General features: G+C 36.4%; 3 protein-coding genes across 3 annotated transcripts in view; all 3 read right to left on the bottom strand.

Moving 5' to 3' along the window:
* Positions 1-204: 204 nt before the first annotated feature.
* On the bottom strand, positions 205-4,832 carry LOC139100231 (uncharacterized protein DDB_G0284459-like). Its single transcript, XM_070652841.1, has 4 exons — positions 4,605-4,832; positions 3,638-3,774; positions 3,232-3,332; positions 205-3,053 (listed from the first exon to the last, which is right to left on the bottom strand). Exons 2-4 carry the CDS (start codon positions 3,738-3,740, stop codon positions 486-488), a joined length of 2,772 nt encoding a protein of 923 aa, XP_070508942.1. The 5' UTR covers positions 3,741-3,774; positions 4,605-4,832; the 3' UTR covers positions 205-485.
* Positions 4,833-8,066: 3,234 nt separating this feature from the next.
* Positions 8,067-12,007, bottom strand: LOC139100230 (myb-like protein AA). Its single transcript, XM_070652840.1, has one exon. The coding sequence runs from the start codon at positions 11,985-11,987 to the stop codon at positions 8,136-8,138; it is 3,852 nt and encodes a 1,283-aa protein (XP_070508941.1). The 5' UTR covers positions 11,988-12,007; the 3' UTR covers positions 8,067-8,135.
* An 8-nt stretch (positions 12,008-12,015) lies between these two features.
* The window catches only part of LOC139100228 (platelet binding protein GspB-like), a 14,846-nt gene continuing 3,605 nt past the window's right edge, over positions 12,016-23,256 (bottom strand). Inside the window, exon 3 of the mRNA XM_070652838.1 lies at positions 12,016-23,022. Coding sequence (XP_070508939.1) covers positions 12,062-23,022 — 10,961 coding nt within the window. The 3' untranslated portion in view covers positions 12,016-12,061. The remainder of the gene's footprint in view (positions 23,023-23,256) is intronic.

Here is a 23,256-nt window from a genome sequence, read left to right as displayed (position 1 = left end):
ACAATTTGACGTAGTCTGATTCAACATGGACTCAGTCCTAAGTTGACCAGAGTTGGAAGGACTTGGGATTGGAGGCAGAAGTCGAAGTCAAGTCGCATGTTATATGATTCCACTGGAGTTCGGACTTTGTGGATTCGGAAGGACCAAAGCTTATCTGTTTATGCTGTAATTTGCTAAATAAGGAATCAATGAACACAATTTTTTTGGAATTTATTATATTTTATTGTCTTTTTATAAAAATAAATTGAAAATTATTTGATAATAAATAATTGAAGTCAGACCAAATAGTGGCGTAGTCGTGAGGAAGAGATAGATGGTTTCCGGGACAACAATCCCAACCCTCATCCTCTTTCCCCATTTTGTCAAGATCTGAGTTACATTTTATATAAAAATATGTCAAATTTCCAAAAATTCTCAAAAATTCGATCAAATAGATCAAAAATTGTCATAATTTCAAGTCTTTGTTCTATGCTGCTCATTAAAACCTAATTTTCACTTCCTCTCCTCTCTGCTTTACTCTTCTCAACCAGCATCTTAATCTTCCCATCCTCATTCAACCGTGGCCGTCCACGTCTCTTTCTATTTGGATCCTCAATTGGAATGTCAATCAACTTTGTCGTATTCTGGTTCCAACGTCTCATTGCATTGGATCTCTCATTAGGTGTCAAATTTTCAGGTATTAATTGAGCTTGTTCTTGAAAAACTGATTGTCGTCGCTTTTTCATTGGAATCTTTGGTGTCGTTGGTGTGGCTGATTTTGGACTATTGTCCACTAATCCTTGGTATTTGAACTTGTCATTGAAAGTTGATGTCTTTGGTGATTCTGGGAACTTTTGCTTGTCATTTGGTCCACTTTTGGATGTGCTTGGTGATTTTGGTGATTGAGGTTGATTGTCTGATGATCCAACACGTGCTGCATTTAATGACGGTCTCCTTCGCATGTCTAGATAGCGTGCAAGTTGCTCTTTTGGAATTTTCGACAGATATTTTTGGACATTTGGTGTGTTCATGTTGATTATGGATTCACGTCGTTTCTGAATTTTTCTGGGTTTTGATGCGACTTGCTTAGGGGCTGCTTTTGGTTCCTTATTCTTATCCTTGTCAGAATCATCGGAATCTGGGAACTTATGAAGTATTCTTGGTTTACTAGCTGCTTTAATGTCTAAATTTTGATGATTTTTGGACGAAATTTGCTCTAACTTTTGATCAGGCTTCATCGATGCTGAGCCACACATCGTATCCCATATCTTTTGATTTTCAGACTTTGGTTCCGATGACTCATCAGCATCTGAACTTAATTTCCTCCTTTTCGACTTTTGTTCGTAATTTTCAGCCTCAGAATCACCCGACTGTGCACTTTTGTAGTCACTTGATGAGTTGGAGTCAGCAGTAGGAATTATTCTACTGGATTTAGTAGACTTTGCAGCAAAATTCCTGACTGCGACGGGTTTTGGTGGTGAATTTTGATTTTTGCTGTCATTTTTGGCTTCTTCAGATTTCTTTGGACGTCCTCGCTTTTTTCTTGGCTTTTTTACCGTTTTGATCATCGCAACACCTTGCTTCCACATTATTGCCGGTGCTTCCTTTGGATTCTCAACCTCATCCAATAGATCACTTGTTAAACTCATCGGATTTTCCGGTATGTCAATCAATTTTTTGGTTTGCATGCCATAATGTCGGAGGAAATTGACCTTTGACTTTATCTCATCTGGTGTTGCATTTTTCAATTGTTCGTCGGAAGTTGGAAGTGCTGATGAAGTGGATTTTGAGATAATTGGTAGATTTTCAGATGAAACTGTCGATAATGTTGGTGAACTTAAGTTTGATGTTGATGAGATTGGTGAGGAGTTTAAGGGTATTTGAGTTGGGGCAGTGAAACTGGAAGCTGGTTGCAAGACTTTCTTTCTTAGGGCTAAATTTGAAAATCGTCTTGCAGGTGTTGAAGGGGTTTGTGAAGAAATTGATGGATTTTGAGAAGGAATTGACGAAACTTGTGGAAGACTTGATGAACTTTGGGTTTGAATTGACAATTTTTGAGGAGTATTTGATGAATTTTGTGGAAGATTCGACGATTTCTTTGTAGAATTTTGAGTCTCAGCTTGAGTTTGTGCCTCTCCAACAAGATCTAACCCTGATGGTCTTAAACCAGTTCCTTCATCTAAATTCATAGGAAATAGCTGAAAGCTTGAAGGCCCAGGAGTGAAAATTGGAGGCTCTGGAGGAGGACTTTCGACTTCTGATGACTGAAGAGTTGATGCTGACTTTTCAGGTTGTAAACTTGCTGAATCAGCTGCATTCATATCTAAATTCTTCCCTAAAATGTCATTTGGAATTCCAGAATTTGAAGTAAATGCAGAACTAATCCATTCAGATTGTATATCAACTGGCGATGGAACTCTAGCTGGAACAGTCATTGAAGGACCTGCATCTGTATTCTTTGATTTTTCCAGTCTATTGAACTTCTGACATAGACTCAAAATCCTTTGATTTGAGGAACTTGTATCATTTTCCATTTTGATTGGAACTGTCGTCACAGATGCGACTGGAACTTGACCGTCAACTTGATTTGATGTCGAACTTGCATCCACAGTTTTATTTTTTTCATGTGCTGTCAAATGCTCGTCTATTTTTCGAGTCAGATCCTCTAAATTCTCATCATTTTCAAGGCAAACTGTGTCATCTGAGTCACATAGGATTACATCATTGTCTGAATCCTTGGCAATTGATTTAAATCCTTGTAAACTTTCCATCGGAATATTTGCAATAATTTCATTAACATTTTCAAAATTTGGCATTTCCAAATTTTCATTTTCGTCAATTTTAGCTTTGGTATTGGATATTGGAATTTGATCAGCCTGTTCAGCCTCATCTTCGTCACTAGAATCTAGACTTATAGGTGCCTCTACTTTTTGTACTTTATAAATGTAAAAGTTTGTCTTGTCCACATGGTCTGATCGATTTGGATCCGCTCCCATCCCGACTATTGCGCCATCAAAAAGTTCAATTTTTTTGCGGATGATTTTCTCGTTGTTCACAAATGTTCCGGCTGATGACTAAAAGAATTGATAAGAAATTAGATTTTTTGAATATTTTGGGAATACTTAGGGGTTGTTCACTTGTTACGTAACTCGATTTTTGAGCCATCGTAAGAGCGGATGAGTCTTTGCAGCTTAAGCGAGGGGACTTCCAAGAGTGTTACGTAATAAGTGAGCAGTCCTTACTGTTACTTACGAAATCTTCAATAAACATCTTTCCATTCTCAAATGTGATTTTGCAGTGGTTGAGTGAGCATCTCATGTTTTTGAGTATGAAGTCACAATCTTTTCCACGACCTGTTGAGAGAAATTGTAAAGTTAATGAATGATTTTGATTGATTTATTCAAGTTTGGTGGGGAACTGCTCTAGTAAGTTTAGCAGAATTGTACTATGTATTGTAAATTGGCCATCAAGAGAGCTAAGGGCGTAGCCAGAGGGTTGTGGAGAAGGATATATTGGGGTTTTGAAGCCCTCTTACTCCTGAGTACGCCTACTCTTGACAGAGCCTCATTTAAGCACATTTAAAACAATTTTTGGTCATTTAAACAGTTCCAAACCACTGACAGTCGTCAAAATAAATAAGTAAAGAATTTTGACTTACCAAACATTGTCTCCGGTTTCACAAACGTGAAGTTCTTGTAGTGGATCTTAAAATTGCAGTTGCCCATTCTCTTAAGGAAGTAATTTTCAGGATTGAATGACATTTTGTGTCTCTTTTTAGCTTCAAGATGTTAAATTCTGCAAATTTTAAAATATAAAGCAATATTTATGTGTTTCCACTTCTGTCTGCTCAATGTTTAATCTCAAAATGATGAAATTTTATGAACAACACTTAAATATATGAGATTATAGTATTGTGAAGTAATTAGTACCTGACAAAGTAATAAAAACATTCAGATAATCTCAGTAAATTAGTAAACAACAACAGCATGATGAATCTCATGCTACCTGGCAATTATTTTTATGAATTTCGGAAGCTTCGAGAAAGGGCGGTAAATGAGATTTTGAAGGATATAATTCAATTAATGAAGAATTAGTAAATTTTGTCAAAGCGGAAACACTAGAGATCAAAGTAGAAGGGTTTGTGTAAAGCTTCAAGGATCCTAACACTCGCTTATCCCTTCCAGAAGCAAATGACAAATGAAACCTGCCAAATGAGAGTTCCCGATGCCAAAACTATGACTTTGCAGTTCAATCTTGAGATCCTATCGATACAAAGACTTCAGAAAGCCCTCCTGCCTATTTTAATCTGTATTGAGTCATAAACCCAAGATAAGAAGTTCATGGAAGGAAATTATTGTCAGAATTGGGAATTGGCATGTGTTGATAAGCAAAAGAGGCAACTTTATTGGCATACTGATGGCATTGAGCTTTACAAATTATCTGTCAGCATTTAAAGTAAGTAAGAATCATTTAGAAACATTCTCAGAATTTCACGTAAATTTCCACCTGGAAGTTGGAAATTCGTTTGAATCTCATGAGCAAGTATTATTTTATTTTGAATCATAAAACTAAATAACTTCAATATTTTAGTCAAAATTTGAATAAATATTTTCTTAATTACTAACATCAAAAACATCATCCAGCGTGGAAGTTCTCCATCAATTTACAATAATAATTTCATATTTTCTTATCACATCAAATTTAATTCTTAATCACAATATTTTATGTCTATTTTAAATCAGTCTTATAAGAATATTCCAATTAAGTGGAATTTATGTCGATTTTTATTATTCTTAACATAAACCAAAAAACCCAAAAAACCGGATCACAATAATAAGTGCTGATCGTGACAAATTCATCGACAAATGAGAACTGAATATGAAAATTGGAATTTTTTTTGTTTTTAAATGAAATATACAACAAAAATATCAAAATAGAGCGGATTTTACGGCTGTGTTGGGGAGAGTATTTGACATTGAGGATGTGTGGGTGATATCAAGTTTTACCTAGACATGTGCTTGACATTTTACCAATACTATCATGTGGAGGCATTTAAATTGCAGTCAAATTTGATTTTAAAAACATTGAAAAAAAATGACATTTTTAAGCTCAATTTTAGGTGATTTATTGATGGACATTTAAGGAGCCATTCACTTGTTACGTCATATTTTAGGGGTATGGGGAACTAGGGACTGAAATTTTGCTACTTGATGACTAATCTCCAAACCATCCTAATCAGTACCACATCATGACTTAATCTTTTCCGTAGATTCTCAAAAATTGCACAATTTTTTTACTTTTACTTCTGGTTCCTTTGCAGACAGCTTTAGTTGTATTGAGACATTATCTCTATCTGTGTTCAAGGTTATCTTTGTTTTTTTACACATTTTTTTAATGTCCGTAATTTAAATGTTGCAAATTTATTCAGGTCATTTTTGTTTGTTATGACTTATCTCGGATGAGATGAATTGACGAAAATCAAAGAATTTTTGTAGACAAAATGGGGCAAAATAGAGGCTTAAATGGGACGATTGGGACACTGATTTGCCATTTTGATGTCCACATGATCACGTTATTTGCATGAGTCTGACGAAACGCTTACTTCCTTGGGTGAGGTGTACGGTAGGTTCATTATCGCATAACGTTTGTAGACAGCTTTATATTTCGACAACGTCTACCAATTCGGGATATTTAAAAATTTAGCATCCTTATTTACACAATTAATCCAGGAACTTTTCAGTCTAATTAGAATTCTGACCAGGGGTCAGATGGTTTGAACTTTTTATGTCGTATGCCTTCCTGGGTAGTAATGTTGATGTTTTTTCATTCGGAACTTGAAGAGCCATCATTTCTATCACGACAACCCTGAAAAGTTGTGTTGCTTTATCAATCAAAAAACCCAACATGATGTCAACGTGATTCTAACATGATACCGGATTTAAACCGAACTTCGCGCTTAGTCAGAGTTATGCCGGTTTGACGATGGAATGAATGAATAAAATAAAATAAAATCAAGTTTTAATTTTTCAATAATATTTACAACTTTATTTTTTATAAAAATATTAATATGAACAAATTGTAAAAAAAATTTTTAATGTCTTTAAATTTGATTCTTTTTAGAGCTCAAAGTTGATGAATTCTTATCAATTTAGCCAGTTTATAGTCGTATGCTACTTGACTTTTTTTTACTACAATATAATTAAGTCGACATTGGGCTCTAAATTTTTTCAACTAAATTTAAATTTTTAAAAATCAATCTTAGGACCGTTCACTTATTATCACTCAAATCTGACCCTCCTCCCTCTTCTCCGTAACAAAATCTCCATGGAAGCAACTTTCATGATCCCCTCTCCCTGACCCCCACCCCTCACCTCTCAACGATCGTTCCATAACAAGTGAACTGCCCAGCATTACAACTAATACAACTAATTTTCTAAAATATATTTATTCAATTTGATTCATTAAGGAAGAAATGGCATTTTAAAATTTCATTTTTAAAGTCTATAAATCTCACTCGATATATTTGTCACTGGTTCATAAAAAATGATATTTTATTGCACCCTAAATGCTATGCAAAATTTTATTCTTTTTTATATAATCTTTCTAATTTTTATGAGCATTCTGTCTAAATTTCTTATTATTGCCTTTATTTATAAATTTCAAATTTTTTAAAATTTTAAATTCAATTTTCATTTTTTTTAAATTTAAATAATTTTTAAACTTAAATTTTCAACAATTTTAAAACTTAAAAATTGAAATTGAATTTTTGCAATTTTTTAAATTTTTGCAATTTTTTAAATTTTTAAAATTTTAAATTTTCAAATTTTTCAAATTTTTCAATTTTTTCAAATTTTTCAAACTTCTCAAATTTTCAAATTTTTTAAGTTTTTTAAATTTTTCAAAATTCTGTCAATTTTCTAAAACCTAACCTACTTCCTTTATTCTCCATCCGACAAAAAAGTCCTCACAAAGACGTCCTCACAAAGACTGAATTATTGAATGAAATTTTCCTATTTTCATCCTTTTTCCTTTTTTTGGACAAAATTGACTTCTCTTTTGGTATTAAATTAGTTACATTAACAATTGGCATTTTCAAGATCCTCTCATCATCCGAATAAGCATCAACATCCGTTTCCTCATCCGACACTTCAATACAAATCTGTGATGAACACTCAGCAGCTTCATTTGTCCTTATTGTCGACAAATAGTTCTTATAATGCTTTTGTGACATTCTAGACACAGTCGATATTCGCGTACCGTATGCCTCAATTCCAAAATTGTCATCATCATCATCGTCATCATCATCATCAGAGTCTCTATGACAAAATTTATCCAAGTCCGATGGCCGGACAATTTGATGAGTATTTTGAGCTTCTGCCTTGTTTTTGGATGTTTCAGCAGGTTTATAGTCAGGATCATCATAATAATATTCAGGTCCAAGTCGATGTCTTTTGACAGTCGGACTAGTGCTGCTGTCAGAATCATCGGAACTTGATTCATTTGCTCTTTTATGACTTTCTAAGTTTGACATCGTTTTGACTGCCGACGATGAGAATGCTGACTTAACAGCAAAATTGGACCTTTTTGGGATAAAGTCTTCCTCGTCAATACTTGCAGATCGCTTCTTAGGCTTGTTTGCTTCACAAATTCCCTTTGAATCGAGAATGTCTGAACAAATGTTGGCATAATTTTGATAAATTGACGATGATTCCAGTCGCTTGATGCTGCTCATGGCTAATGCAATCTCTGTATCAGTAAGTCGTTTGAGGACAACACATGCTTCTGGGAATTCAGGATAGAATGGTGTTATATCTTCGGAATCTGATAGATTGTCTTGATCTAAGGATTGATATTGTTCGATGGTTGGTGATGGATGGATGGTTGGGTGCTCTGATGGAATGAAGGGTTTGTCTGCAGCTGAGAGGTTAATTAAGTCTTCATGTGATCTGTCTTCAACTGAGTTGACAACTACATCTTCAGTTGAGAGGTTTTGGTCTTCGATTGAGGGTTTGGAACTGTCCTCGAGTGAGATGTTGGCTCGATCTTCAACTGATAGGTTAGGTAGTTCTTCTGTTGAGAAACTAGATTGATCTTCAACTGAGATAATGGTTTGGTCTTCGACTGACAGTTCATGTTCATTAGTTGACTGATCTTTTTTAGTATTGATCCATAACCTCAAACTTATGTTCTTCGGGTATCGCAGGTATTGAATTTGACTTATGGATTGTAATAGGAACTCTGAGCATGTCTTTATTGTTATCTCTGTCTACATTCGTTTTGCTGACTTCTTGGTCTTCTTTAGACTCGAATTCGATCTTTGGTTCAGTTATCTCAAACAGGTTATTCATCTTAGGTTGATCGATAGGTTCTGTTTGATCATTTGGCACTGACTCTTTAAATTCAGCTGTATTGTCCTCAACATCAATTTTATACTCAATTTCATCATCTTCTTCATCGGAATCAGACAGCTTCTCAGTTTCAGCAAGTGAACAAACTTCAAGACTGTCGTCTATATCTTCAGGAGCTTCAAGTCGGTCATCTATATCTTCAGATGGATCAGACTTAGTGACTGCAATTGGATCAATGTTGGAATTGTCATCTGCTGTTCCTAGCTCTGTCAAGTCACTGTGAATCACAACTTCAGCTTCCTTCTTGACATTTTCAGCTATTGCTGGTCTAAGCATCAAGCTAGGCTGTGTATGTTGCGATCCATCCTTATATTTGTCATATTTCATTCTCTGTCTGTCAGCCATCATTGCTGATAATGAACTATAGACTTTCTGCAGTGGCTTATGTGCGAAAGTAGGAATCTTACGTACGTTTGAACCAGGCTTTCTGCCTCTTTTCTTTGGAATCTTGATTTCCTTTGGTTTTGCTGGCCGTCCACGCTTTTTCTTTTCAGGGGATGGCTGCGTCGGCACTGTCATATCATTTAGAACTCCTGATAGGTCCACATCAACAATTGGGACATATTTTACAGGTTCGAATGCATTCAACATAAAACCTTGGTCGATTTGTCTATGGTTGTCGGGTATGACAGCCAATTGTGGAACTGGACGTTGAATCTCATCTTGACTGGCTACATATTGATGATATTTGTCATCTTTTCCGTCTTCATCGTGACTTTTTGACAACTCGACATAAGAATCTTCTTTCGGTTCCATCTGCATAGGCATAACAGCCTGCAACGGTATCAATGGAGGAACGACATCCTCATTGGTGACCAGGGGTGGTGTCATGGTCAACTGCTGTTCAGCAGATATACTTCTCAACATTTTGGCTACTTCCTCTTGTTCAAGTAGCAATGATTGTTGATCATTTGGAACTTCATCCTCAGCTTCTTTAGCTTTGTCTTCCTCTAAGCTGTCGTCAAGAACAATCACATCAACTTGCCTGTCAATCAATGAGGCAAGATCCAGCATGCTCTTGTTGTTTTGAATATTCTGAGCAATTACTCTTAGAGATTCACTATAGCTCATGCTGTCAGGTGGCTGTAGTGTGTGTTGGACTGACTTAGAGGAGTTGGTTGGATTTTGATGTGCTGGAGAGACTTCTGGATGGTTTGGTTGGTAATACTGATTGACTTGTGAGTTGGATGGGTTGATAGTTTGAGTATTGGCACTGATTTGTTGACTATTGGGAACTACGACATTTTGATGATTGAAATAATCGATTTCTGGGTTGATTCGCTCACATGAAAGCACAGTCACGCCACTATTTGAGGTTGGTTTTTCGATATTCATCAGATTTTGACTATTCGTTTGATTCTCATGAGTAGAACAAGATTGTGGCTCTTGACTTGACATGCTCTGATGTTTCATGTACATTTGTAGCATATGATCGGCTTTTTGATGCTCTTGGGTCATGATTTCGAGCAATTGATCAGAAGTTATCGTTCTTTGGACTATTTGAGATTTTTGGTTTCTCTTATGATGTCTTTGACTTGAGATAAGATGCTGCTGACTTGAGATAAGATGTTGTTGTCTTTGGGTTAAATGTTCCTGAATTGAAGCTACATTCAATTGATTTGCTGCTAGATTCTGTAAGCTTGGAGTTATATTCTGCGAACTTGAAGGTACATGATTTGGAATTGAGGTTAAATTCTGTTGATTCAGAGCAAGTTGATATGAAGGTAGATTCTGTTGGCTCGAAGCTACATTCCTGAAATGTGATTTAGGATTCTGTGAAATCAATGCCTGCTGCTGTTGACTCGAGGCCTGCTGCTGATGACTTAAATATAGATTTTGATATATTGAATCTAGATTAGGTAGATTTAAGTTTGGTATTGGTTGACTTGAGATCTGGCTTGGGTGCTGTTGTCTTGAAGTCTTGTGATGTTGTCTTGAGCTCATATTTTGCTGACTGGAAGCTAGATTCTGTTGACTGGAAGCAATAATCTGTTGCATCTGTTGCATCTCTTGCAACTGTTGATTTGATACCAAATTATGTTGACCCAAGTCCTGATGCTCTTTGCTTACTCTGGATAGCTCTTGACTTACATATTGTCTAAACATTTGTGACTCTAGAATCACTCTTTCTGAAGATTGAGCAGCATTTCTAGCCATTTGACCAATCTTTGCCATATGTCTTTTTTGATGAGTTTGTTTTTGAGTACTCCGACGATGCTGTCTTTGTTGTTGACTTAAAGGATCGTTCTTTTCTATGTTTTGGTATGGTACAGCAATTACGCTATCTCTTTGTACTTGTATTTGTGAATCTTGACTAAAATGTTGTGGATTAACCATCATTTGCTGCAAATTACTACTAGGCTGCTGAACTTCTGGATTGTGATGTTCAAAACTATGGATTGATGGATTTCGACTACTATTTGGATTCTCACCACGATTCATATAATTTCCATCAGACGAAAGCATTCGTGGTGGATTGTTTTCTATAATCAGCACTTCATCCTCATGTTCTATGAATGTATATGCCCTGTGTGATCGATTTGAATCAGCAACCTGAGGATTATTCTGATTTTGATCATTGACTATATAATGTGGCTTTTCAGGCTGTTGGATAGAACTTTGATTCTCATTAATATCTTGAACTGGCATTGGTACAAATTGAGGATTATTAGCTTGATTTGGAAAAGGCACAACGATGATGTGTTCAGAATTTTGAGGATTATCAGCGGAATTTCCACCGTCCCTGACCCTAAATATCCTCACTTGATTCTTATCATCTTGTCTTTGTCTTTTATGTCTTCGATGACTATTTTTAGTCTGTTCCTCATTGTTCCTTATTTCAGGATTTGTAACCATCTGTTTATTCTGCTCAGCATTCATTGTTACTGTCTTTAAGACTTCCTCAAGATTAGAGAACCCAAAGTTGCTTGGCAATGGATCATTTATCGATATTATGTCTTCCTGCCCTTGCTGGACATAATCATTGCTGTCTAAAGTGTGTAAGTTCTGTTCCATTCCAGATATTTTAATCAACAGCCTCTCAAGCTTATTAATCATTTCATCACAATTTAGTGAATTTTGAGGTGCATTCCTTATTCTGTTATTCATTATAAATTCCAGTTCATCTTCATTAAGGCAGTCGGTAATCTCGAGGAGTTCAGGTAGGTTGTCATACTCGCCGTCGTCTGAACTGTCTTGTAAGTGCTGTTGGACATTTAGATGCTGTGAAGTTGATGGTACATTCATAGATGGAAGAAGATTCAACTGCTCTTGAGTTAGAGGAACATTAAGCTGAACTACTGATGGTTTATTGGATCTTTCTTGACTTTCACGAATCTGCCGCATCTTCTGCAGCTTATTTTTGAGTTTCTGTAGCAAGCGCTCTTTAGCTATTAATTTGGAACTGCTTTTTGATTCTAATTGGATTTGCTGGAGGGTTTTTGGCTTGTCTACGTTAGCGGTTACTGCATGGGTTATTGGATTATATTGATTGATAGCTGGATAGTCATGACTATTCAAATTTGGATGATCTGAAGTCAAATTGACATTATGCTGTGGTATAAGATCGATATTTGAGGATATTTGAATAGATTGAGGCATTTTGAAGTTATTTGGGTCCAAATTTTGTCTTTGGAAGTTTGGTCCAGATTGACTTGGGAAGCACATCAAGTTTATCAGTCAACAAATGCTCCAAGTCGCCATCCGGATGTGGAATCATCCGACTTTTTGGACAATATCTTCAACATTGTCTGCTGCTTTGGACTTTCAATACGTTTTGGTCTTTTTTGAGTTATTTTTCTCCTTGATGACTTCTTCGGAACGTCCACAACTTCCTGATCACTGATATTATTCAAAATCTCAATGATTATATCTTGATTGGAATTTTTCCCACCATTTCCAGCATCATCTACGACCATTTCAGATCCATCGTTGAATATAAACTTCTTTTTGAAGCCAACAGCAGGTGACTCCTCAGTAATTGACTGAATTTCTTTACGGTAAGCATCCACAGTTGAGATTATGTTTCCAGAACTATTGTTGATGATTTCGACTGTGTTTTTGGGCTGGATTTGAGGTACTGGAAGTTGCATTGAAGGCTGGATTTGAGGTACTGGTACTTGTATTGAAGGCTGTTGGATATACTGCTCAACTATCTCCGTATGAGGACTTGGTCCAGGTAAATCTAACAGCGGCATATCCAACAACTTTCTTGCTGCTTTTGGTTTCGACGACTTTTTCTGTGTCTCAATATTGTCAGGAACTCTATTAAAGTCACTGTCCCTATACCAATCAGCCTCTCTACTTTGTATCTGTCCCAACTTCTTCTCAGTCGGTGTAACTTGCCTACTGTCTAATGAGACTGACCTAAGTCTGGTCATTACAGGCTCTGTTCTGACTGTTCTTACATCAGATGTTGCTGACTTGATGATTTCATTGGTTCGTGCTGAGAATTCCTTGATGACAGACTTGTCATTGATATTAAGCTCATCTGATGTTGTCTTTGTGAGACTTCTGACTAATGTTGTGTAGCTGGCGATAACTTTTGACTGAATTCCTGTTTTTAATTTATTTTGGGGCTTTTTGGGGAAATAATCGACAGGTTTTGATTTAAAAGGCGTTGCTAATTTTTTTGCGACTTCCATCGCTTTATTTTTATGATATTTGGGAGGTTTGACTGAATAATCTGGATCTTTCAAGCTTGTATCCTTCGAAATTACTAAAATCTCTTTCGACGTCCCTGAATCATGTGAAGTTGAACTTCTACGAGACGTAATTGAATATCTTGATGGAGTCACTGGCTCTTGTTGGCTGGAACTTCTCTGAATCTCATTGAATTTATCAATTCTCTTGAAAACTCCTGGCGCATCTGAAGGTAAAGTTGAACTTCTGCGACTTTTCATCAATTTCTTATCTTCCTTAACATTTGGAAAACTAGCTTTAGTGATTCTTATGCTTGATGGACCTGTTGGAGTTGATGTCCAATTTTCAGTTACTTTTTTGAATTTATGACTTGAGTTTGAGTCGGATTTTGTTGGTTCTGATGGAGTTTTTAGATTTTCAACTTCGGATGGTAGTTTTGCAGACTCTCGAGGACATGTAGGGAACTTATAGTGAATCTGCAGATTCCATGGTAGTGGGCGTGGATGAAGAGCTGATGATGAATCATAGGTTGATGTTGACAGTGTAGTTTGTGATTTGTTTGGGTCTATAGCTGTATTTGAATGTGTAATATCCAAATCAGATCGATTTGCTGCTGCATCTGTAGAAATATTAACTAAGCTAAGCGGATCTGTAGCTATATCTTGAGCTATGTCATCTAATTTGTGAGCATCAGTGCAATGACTGACATTATTCACATTATCTACAGATTTCTCATCAGATTCCTTCAATTCAGACTTTACAGCTTGTACCGGCACCGGAAATTCTCTCAATCTAGAATCATTTGGATCATGTGACTTATCGTCATCAATTTCGTCTATATCAATGACTAAGCTGTCACTATCATAGAAGTCTTCAGACAATTGAGAACAGTATGCTGGTATAATTGAGATATTGGTCTGTTCTACAGGTTTTGAAGCTTCATCTGATTTTGCTTGATGTGGTTGTAGAGGTTGTTGGGCCTCATCACTAGTTTGTTCAATGCCTTTGACTTGCTCTTCTCCTGGATTCTCAACTTCAACACCAATTTGCTCATCTTCTGGCTTTTTATCTTCTAAATGCTCTTCAATCTCGATACAAGTTTGATTAGCTACTCCTAACTGCTGTTCTAGTGACGTTTCGGTCACTTTTTGTGTTTGAGAAATCTCAGACTCGACACTAACTTGATCAGCTCTGGCAACCTGCTGTTCTAGAAGCTTCTGATCAGTAATTGGCTCAACTACTGTCATTTTCTGTTCTAGCAGCTTTTCAGTTGCGGCATTAGATTGTTTATCCACTGTCACTTGCTGTTCTTCAGGCTTCTCAGTATCTACTCTAATTTGTTCAGCTACTTCTTCTACTTCTGTTGGTTTTCCACCCTCAACATCGATTTCCTCTTCTAACAAACTTACAGTGTCCATGTTATGGACATTTGCAGCAGATTCTTCTGATTGAATGTCAGGAACATTATTAGATTGATTAGAAATTGAAGATTTTTGGTCATTTTGAGACATTTCATGTATGATCTCATCTATATCAGGCGATGACTCATCGATAATCAATTCTTGATTAGATGTACTATCTAGATGGTCGATGTCTAGATCTTTTGATGGACTTTGTGGAAGTTTGGTCGATTTTGGGTCCATTGAAGCTTGTTCTGGATTTGTAGATGTCTCTACTGTCGGAATGTCAATGATTTTTGGGAATTTATCATCGATTCCGACTAATTTATCATAAATACTGTCTAATTCCACTTCATTTCTCACTTCCATCCTTTCACTCAATTCCTCTGCCGTAGCTATATTTAACACTATCTCATTGATTGCTTCCTCAACCTCTCTTTCATCCATTATAATTTCATTCACTTTATTTACGTCAATTTCTGTTATTTCCTCTTCCATTCTGACTGAATCGTCAGCTTCGATCCACTTTTGTGTTAATTTATCAGCAGTTACTGTGCATTTGTTATTAAAATTATTGTAAACTTGTGGCATAACAGGTGTTTTGGGGTCTGTTTTATTATAATTTTGTGGCACGTCGTGTTCTTTTGTTGACAATTTTGAAGATGATGTGGATGAAGCTAATATGTCGGGGATTGTGTCATCTTTATTGGGAGAATTTGAGGTTATGTCATCATCTTTGAGTGATTTTGAGGTTTGGTCTTCATTTTCAGGCAACTTTGAGGTTATGTCTTCATTTTCAGGTAATTTTGATGTTGACTTATCACTTTTAGACGATTTTGAGGTTATGTCATCAATTTTAGGTGACTTAGAGGCTATGCTATCAATTTTAAGTGACTTTGAGGTTAGGTCATCATTCTCATCTGACTTTGGAGCTTCTGATGAGTTGAGAAGATCACTAGATGTTGGTATAGACTCTACAGCTAATGAATATACAGATTTAGATGGCTTGAAAGTGACTGTAGATGTAGTTGATGTCGTATTTAATTCTAAAGGTTCTGACAATGACTTTTGTCTCTCCAAATTGTCATCATTTGTTGATTTTGGTGTCTGATGATCTTCATCTAGTTGAGTATTTTCACAGCGATATTGACTGTTTTTCCGCTCTAATCTTAAGCTAGTTCGTTGTGGTCTTATGTTAGGTGATTCAACCTTCTCCGATATCAACGACAAGCTACGTTTTATTGAGTCAACATCAATGTCCATCAACAAACTCTTATTTTTAGATAATATATCGAAATCTATAATGCTATCTTGTGCCTTTTTGCTGAAAATTTCAGGATTTACTTCAAACTTATCCTTATCAAGCTGAGAGACGTCATGCGCGAAGCTTATGACTTCAAATCTAGACATTTTATTCTCTAACTTGCTATAAAGTGATTTGTTTTGATTTGGGGATTTAAATAGTTGAAAATCAAGTTGGATGTCCTGATTATCATGCTCAATTGCTGCGAAATTGCTGACTTTTTCACATTTGTCAAGCAGTTGTTGCGACATTGACATTAGTTCCGATGCTTTTGACATTAATTCAATGGGAGATATTTGTGAATTTGAGGATTTGGTTGAGTCATCTTGGGGATTAGGGTCATCTGTTAGAAACAGCATTGAATCTTCAGTTCTGCTTAATTCCAACTCATATGCAATTTTGTTCTCTAAATTCTCATTATTCGTCACCATCTGCTCAGACTCCTGTCGACTTATTAATTGACTCATATTGCCACCAAGATCACCTTTAGCAAATCCAGAATCCACAGTAGCTTGAACCACATCCAATAATGTTTTTGACTGTCCAATTGTTGGCTTATGTGTCCATATACTATCCATTATATCCAATTCTATAAGAGACGGAATCTTTTTTGGTAAAACTTGCCCAGGTCTATGCAACAAGTTCATCCCATCTGAAATGTATCTATCACCATCCAATTTCATTTTTTTTGCCTCAGTTCTGTATTTGGATTCTGTTATTGGAGTCGCTTTTTGATTTAATGATGATATATCCAAAATACTTGGAAGGCTTCTTTTACGATAATCGGTTGATGATTTACGTGATGATGCTCTTGACTTTTCAAGGTCGTTTGTGGATTGTCTACGCTCATGTAGGGAGTGCCTTCGTTTACTGGATGATGATCGTTGGCTGTCAGATGAGGATTTGTGATGTTCACTTGATGACTTCTGGCTCTCAGTTGATGGCTTTCTTTCATCAATTTTAGGCTTCTTATGATCAATTGAAGGCTTCTTATGGTCAGCAGATGACTTTTGCTTATCAACTGATGGCTTTGGCTGCTCAACTGATGACTTTTTATGCTCATTTGATGACTTTTGTTGATTTTTTGATGATTTTCGTTCATCAGTTGACAATTTTCGCTTCTCACTTGACGATTTTTCACTGTACTGAGACGATCGTCGACTTTTGTGTCTACTTTCATGAGATGACGATGAAGAATGTAGTGCTGATCTTGATTTTCGACGATCATGTGAATTTTGATGCTTGGAAGACTTTGAATCAGTTGTTTTCGAGCTGGATTTATGGGAATCTGATGTAATTTTTTGGGAATCTTTAGATGATTTAGGTAAAATTGAACCTAATGCTGGTGCTTTATTGTCAGCAGCAGCATCAGATGGACTTGAATTGGTTGACATTTGGCCAACAGCAACAGATTCAGATGAACTCAAATTTGGTGGCATTTTACCGTCAGTAGTAGAGTCAGGTGAACTTGAATTTGATGGAATTTTGTCATCAACAACAGGATCAGCTGCTTCTACATCCTCTAACTGTTCAAGAGATGATTGACTTGTTGCTGAATCTAATGAAAACTGTCCTGAATCTGTTGCTTCCTTTGTAGATTCTGAAGACAAACTTAGTGTCACAAGTTGACTATTTTCTTGTAGATTATCCACAATATCTTCAGAATCAATCTTTATTGGGTCAATGCTAGTTATCACAACTACTTTATCATCTGGGATCTGAATATGGTCTTCCTTTTCTTGAAGATTTGTTGATAGATTTGCTGATGGTGATAGCTCTGGCTCTTTTAAAGTTTGTGAGTTAGTAAGTGCATCGTGATCAGATGCAATAGGTTCTGATGAGCCTATGTCGTCAGTTTCAAGTATTTCATTGACAATTGTTGTCAAATCTTCTGATTTATCTAACGACATGGGAGTAGTTGGAATTATTTCATGTTCCTTGAGATTTTTTGGATCAGTTTTTGTACAGTCTGATGTTTTAGGGAAACTTGCATCATTAGAATCATCAATTGTTTCTTCTGTGATTGACATACTATTTGATACGGATTCATCTTTATCCAATTTAACGATTTCTTCCTCAATTGAGTCTTTTGTGTCTAAATTCACAGATAATTCAGTCTGGTTCAATGATGTTACAACTGGGATAGACTCTTGAGTTGGAGTTTCGTCATTTAAGGTAGATTTTTGATCAGTGAATGAATTTTCGTCTCTTTCAAACTCTGTAGACTCTGGAGGATCTTCAGTTAAGTTATGATCTTCCATTGACTCATCATGCTTAGTTGATTCATCAATAGGTTGACAAGACTCAACATGAGGTTCTTCTTCTCTTTGTACTTGACTTGTTATACCTTCAGATTTAAGTAGGATATCATCTTGGTTTTTGGATGCATTGTCACGAGTCAATATTGTATCTGATTGTGGTTCAATGTCTGAATGAGTCGTAGTTATCTCAATTTCTGATGATTCAGGTAGATTTGTTGATTGATTTTGTAGCTCTGACCATGAATGTTGAGCTAATTTCTCATGTGGTTCATTTAGTTGCTGTTGAACTTTTGTTGCTGTGTCTTCTAAATGTTGAGCATTAGCTGCTTTATTTTGACTGTGATCTATTGACTCTCTTGCATTAGTCTTATGCCTTTCGGATCTTCTAGCTGATTCTACAACCTTTTGTGACCCCTCAGTATCACTAGCAGTCTTGGCTCTTGACAATTTACTTCTAGTTGGTCGTTGAGCTTCTCTTGCCATTGGAGTTGATTTTTCTTTCAAATTTTCAACATATTTCTTCAATGTCCACTCATCATCACTAGATTCACACAATTTTGAGGCATTAAAAATATTCTTTCTGACTAAATTTGGCAAGCTTTCAGTGCTGCTTGCTCTTTCGTCTGAAATTTGTCTCAGCAATGTCCTTACTGATGTAGACATTCGAGTATTCTTAACATTTGGAGATGACTTTTTTGTATTATCTGAGCTGGACGATCTCAAGTTTGGTCGATGAATTAAGCTTATTAATGGAACAACATCTGAGTTACTATCGGAACTAGAACGTCGTGATGATGAAGACATTAACTCTAAATGCCTTTTGTCAATCACATAATCGGATGATATGCTTGACTTGCGACTTAGAGGACGTTCAGGAGAGCTCATACTTGATCTGGTGCTTCTCGTGGACATACTCGGACTACTTGATCTTTCAGTTAATTTGTAAATTTCTTCCGATGTTAGTTTCTTAAGCCTCACAACACATTTTTTGACTTCTTCGTGAATTTCAGATTTTTGGGTAGATTCTTCAGAGTTTGTGGATGATGTGATAGACGTGGACTGATCTTGTTGGATATCTGAGTCGATTTTTTCGGATTCACTTGCGATTGGCTTACGTTGTGGAGTTGGTTTGGAAGGTGATTTTGATGATGATCTGGTTAATTTTGTAACTTCAGACTGGAGTGATTCTGGCTGACTTGATGGCTCCAAATGGTCACTTTTTGCAGAACTCCTGCTTTCTTGGGTCTCCAAAGTATTAGATTGATCCAATTCTTGAATAGACTTATCAGATTTGGAAGGAGCAGATTCAGCATGACTTGAACTTGGTTCTTTTGGCTCACTTTGAGATTCTGATAGGACGATCTTCCTGGTGGATCTAGTGTAATGTCTGCTCAAGTTTATGGATGAATTATCAATGGGTTGTGATTTACCCATCAGACTAGCAGCACTTTCTGTTGATGTTGTGCTGATTGTCCTGTTTCTATGTTCAGACTCGGTTGCTTCTGTGGATTTATGGGTTAGTTCTGCATTTTTAACCTTAACAGATCGTAAAGAATGTCTTGATATGGTCAAAGAATCCTGATTACCGCCATTTTCACTCGATTTAACATCCTGTTTGTCTTTTGAAGCTTCATTCTCACTTAACACCTTATCATCAACTTGTTTAGACTTTTCAGCACTTCTAGAACGTCTTTGACTTTCCAAAAGCTGCTCTCTGATGGATTTGATAGGCTGAGTGGGTTTATTGATATCCACATTTGGATTTGGTCTAGGCTTAATTAATATTTTCTTCAATATCTCATGACTGACAATTGCTGGAGGATGAAGGCTTCGTCTAATCAGTGAATTATTATTTGATGGTTCTTTTAGAGGAAGTTCTTGTGATTCTTGCGATTTTGTTGCTTCAGATGATACATGTGAGTCACTGTTTCTACTGCGACTTCTTAAGCTTGTTAGATTGATTGTTAAAAGCTTGTTTGTTATTGCATTTTGAAGCCTTTGCTTTTTGGCTTCAGGTGAGTCTTTGTCGGTTGAGTTTGGTGAGCATTTGTCATCTGGTGAGCTTTTGGCCCTAACTTCTGAAGATCCATTGTCTTTAGAGTCTAATGATTTATTGTCTTTTGCGTCTAAGGTAGCTTGATGAGCATCCCCTGACTCTGTTGAGCTTTTGTTCAAACTTTGATGTATTTTAGTATGTCTACGAAGACCTCGTACATTTAAGTCTTCAAATGGCTGACTTGATTGTATATTTTCAGGCTTTTGACTGAATTGGATGCTCGATATAGGTGAAAAGACTGAACTGAAGCTTGGTTTTGATGACTTCGCTGATGGTGGTGACAATTGAGCTAAAGGTTGTGTACACCAAGTTACTCCTGATCTTGTTGTTTTTACATCCTCAACTTGAATAGATTCAGGTGGATTTGAAGTTTCTAAATGAGCTGATTTGTCACTTTTCGATTCATTTACTACAGCTTTGGTATCTTTTGAGTCTGTTGATTTGTCTCTTATTGAAGAATTAGCAGCTTCAATTTGAGGAACAACTCGACTTCTTAAGGATCTGACGCTCTTAGCTTCTTCTTTAATTTCTACTGAATTTTCCACATTGTCTGCATGTTGACTTGATGGTTCGGCACTTTTAGATCGACTATTTTTACTTTTCTGACTATCATTATTTGCAGACTCATGTGATAGTGAGGATGGTGGTTCAGATTTTTTATTGGACTCGACAGGCATGGCTGAGTCAACTGGAACTAGTCGATTTCTTAAATATCTTACTGATTCATCGAGATGACTTGATCGATTATTCGTATTAGATTTATAAACAGATGGTGTAGCTTCATGTTCAGTATTTTTAGCAGGAGTTCCCTCATTTGATGTATTTGTATTAAACTTTTGTAAGTTGTCGATGCTAAATGATGCTTCACGTGAGCTTGAGTCATCAAATTTAGTGAAAATTCCAGATATTGTTGGTTTATCAACTCTTCTTGTGTCAACGCTTTTTGATCGATTTCTTAAAACTCTTCTGCTTCCCTCATCTGATGTTGCAGGTACTGTGTCATTCAAAGGCATTTCGACCACAGTTTCATCAGTTTTTATTTTATTAATTTCTGATGTTTTTTCTATGGTTGTTGTTGATTGAGTTAATGAAAGTGAATCACTTGCCTTTTGTGATTGTCGTGTTGTTGGCCTATTGACATTTAATGGAGTCTGAGTAGCATTTGGAGTATTTTGAGTGATTGTTGAGGAGTTTACATTATTATCAGTTTCCGATGACTCTGAATTGCGTAATTTTCGTGATTCTTTGGAATTGTCGGCAGCAATAAGTTCAAAACTTTTAGTCTTCTGGAGTGTTGTAGGATTTTTTGAGATTTGTGGCGTAAGACGCTCAGAGCTTCTGGTTTTAGGACGGATATGGAAATTTGTTTGATGAGTATTGTCGGTATTTTGTGTTATCTCTTTAGGTTTTGTTGGTTCTATTGGGTTATGAGTATTTTGTGTTGATTTTTCTTGATTTTTGGTCTTTGAACTGTCTCTCTCGGACCTTCGTGGACTGATTGCCTCAAGGTCTTCCTTATTGAGTTTCACAATTTGATTATCTTTATCTTCAGACATATTTGATCTGGTTCTGATTCTTTCTGTTCTTGCATGAGATTGTCCTGCTTTGATATGTGATGTTAAGTCTTCTGAACTTTTTGAAATATTTATGTCTGACGTCATCAGATCTTGAATATTTTTTGACAATCCATCTTGATTTTCCGACTTTCTTCGATTCTCTAATAGCTCACTTGATAGCATGTTTAGTGAATCCAACAGAAGTAAATCAAGCATATTGTGATCTTCTGAAGCTTCAGATGAACTATCAATTGGTTCCTTGTCCTTAGAAACTAGTGAATTTTGACTTAATTTCTTAGTTGAACTTGAACTTCTTAGCTGCCGTTCAACTTTCTCTATAGTGGGAGTCTTGATTGTCTTTAGAGTTGCTTGCTTGTCGTCATTTTGATCTGGAGAAATAGTTGAAGATTTTTCGTTATCTTCAGCATCAGGAACTTTATCATCTTTTTTTAATGCAGCTTCTAGGATTGGTGTTGCTTTATCAATGGATGATGAGTCATTGGATGTGATGTTAACAGAATTCTCAACATGTGAGCGACTTCTTAGTGATCTTCTGATGGATTCGGATGGTTTACTCTTCGAATCCTCTAACTTCTGAGTAATTTCAGCTTCATCTTGTGGTTTCAGCAGCTTTGTGGAACTATCTGTGTCTTTTGGAGTCTGTATACATGATTTATCGACTATTTGACGTTCATTGCTTCGTTCTCTAGATTCAGTCCTACAATCTCCCTTCGACGCTGTCTGAGATTGAGCATTCCTGTTCACTCCATCATCTTTTCCATCCTTAATATCAACAGCTTCATCCTTATGCCAAACATTACGCTGTGATCTACCTTTCTTACACTGAACCTCAGCCTTAATTTCCTTTGACTTTTCAGCAATCTTTGAATATGTTTCAGTGACTTCCTGAATTTTACTTTCCACATACTGCTCACAGCTGTTAGGAACATCCATTTCTTTTTCATCCACAGCTTCACTTTTTGACATCACATCCTTGATCTCGTCAATTTTATTTTTTAGTCCTTTTAAGGCAGCCAATCCTTCAATCACTTTCTTAGACACGATGCGAGTTCTTGTTGATCGACGGACTGTTGAATTTAAGGCTGACAATTGAGAACTGCGTGAATTCACATTCGACTTTACAGCTTTACTTCTTGATGTCGTTCTAGTCGTTTGAGGAATTTTGAAATCATCCTCATGTAAGGGATCTTCTTGGTCGTTGTAAGACCCAAAGCTGGACACTTCAAGCTGATCTAGGTCAGTTTCAGCAACAGATTCAGGTGCGGACGTTTGATTATTGTTGTGCTGGAGATTTTCGTTGTTTGTTGTAGATGTGGCTGCCATGGATGAATCCAGTGCATTGACAGGTATATCATTTGGTGGTGCTTTGGTTTGTTCATCGTTTGTGCTGTCTAAATCTAATAATTAAGGATATAAATTAGGTTAGATTGGTAAGATTATGTACACAATTAGGGGCAGGTAGAGCTCGAGCTACACAGATCATCTGTAAGGCTCAATTATGAAGCTGTTAAGGCTTCGCTAAAGCTCTTTTATTAACACCTGGTAGGATTAAGAGTATAGAGTGGGGACGGGAAGGGGAGGAGGGTCATGCTCTCAATCACACACCTTGGTTTCAACTCTGATTGATTTGA

Source organism: Chironomus tepperi, unplaced genomic scaffold (genome assembly GCF_022539635.2).
Source record: "Chironomus tepperi strain 1889 unplaced genomic scaffold, CSIRO-AGI_Ctep_v1 contig_58, whole genome shotgun sequence".
Lineage (NCBI taxonomy): Eukaryota > Metazoa > Arthropoda > Insecta > Diptera > Chironomidae > Chironomus > Chironomus tepperi.
This window is presented reverse-complemented; position numbering and strand designations above follow the sequence as displayed.

What these genes read in the sequence shown, in the direction of transcription:
- LOC139100231 (XM_070652841.1), bottom strand. Translation starts at nt 3,740, where the DNA reads ATGTCATTCAATCCTGAAAATTACTTCCTTAAGAGAATGGGCAACTGC. An exon ending in GAAACCGGAGACAATGTTTG is followed by an intron (nt 3,333 to 3,637) that starts GTAAGTCAAAAT and finishes TTCTCTCAACAG; the next exon opens with GTCGTGGAAAAGATTGTGAC. An exon ending in AGATGTTTATTGAAGATTTC is followed by an intron (nt 3,054 to 3,231) that starts GTAAGTAACAGT and finishes CAATTCTTTTAG; the next exon opens with TCATCAGCCGGAACATTTGT.
- LOC139100230 (XM_070652840.1), bottom strand. Translation starts at nt 11,987, where the DNA reads ATGCCTCAATCTATTCAAATATCCTCAAATATCGATCTTATACCACAG.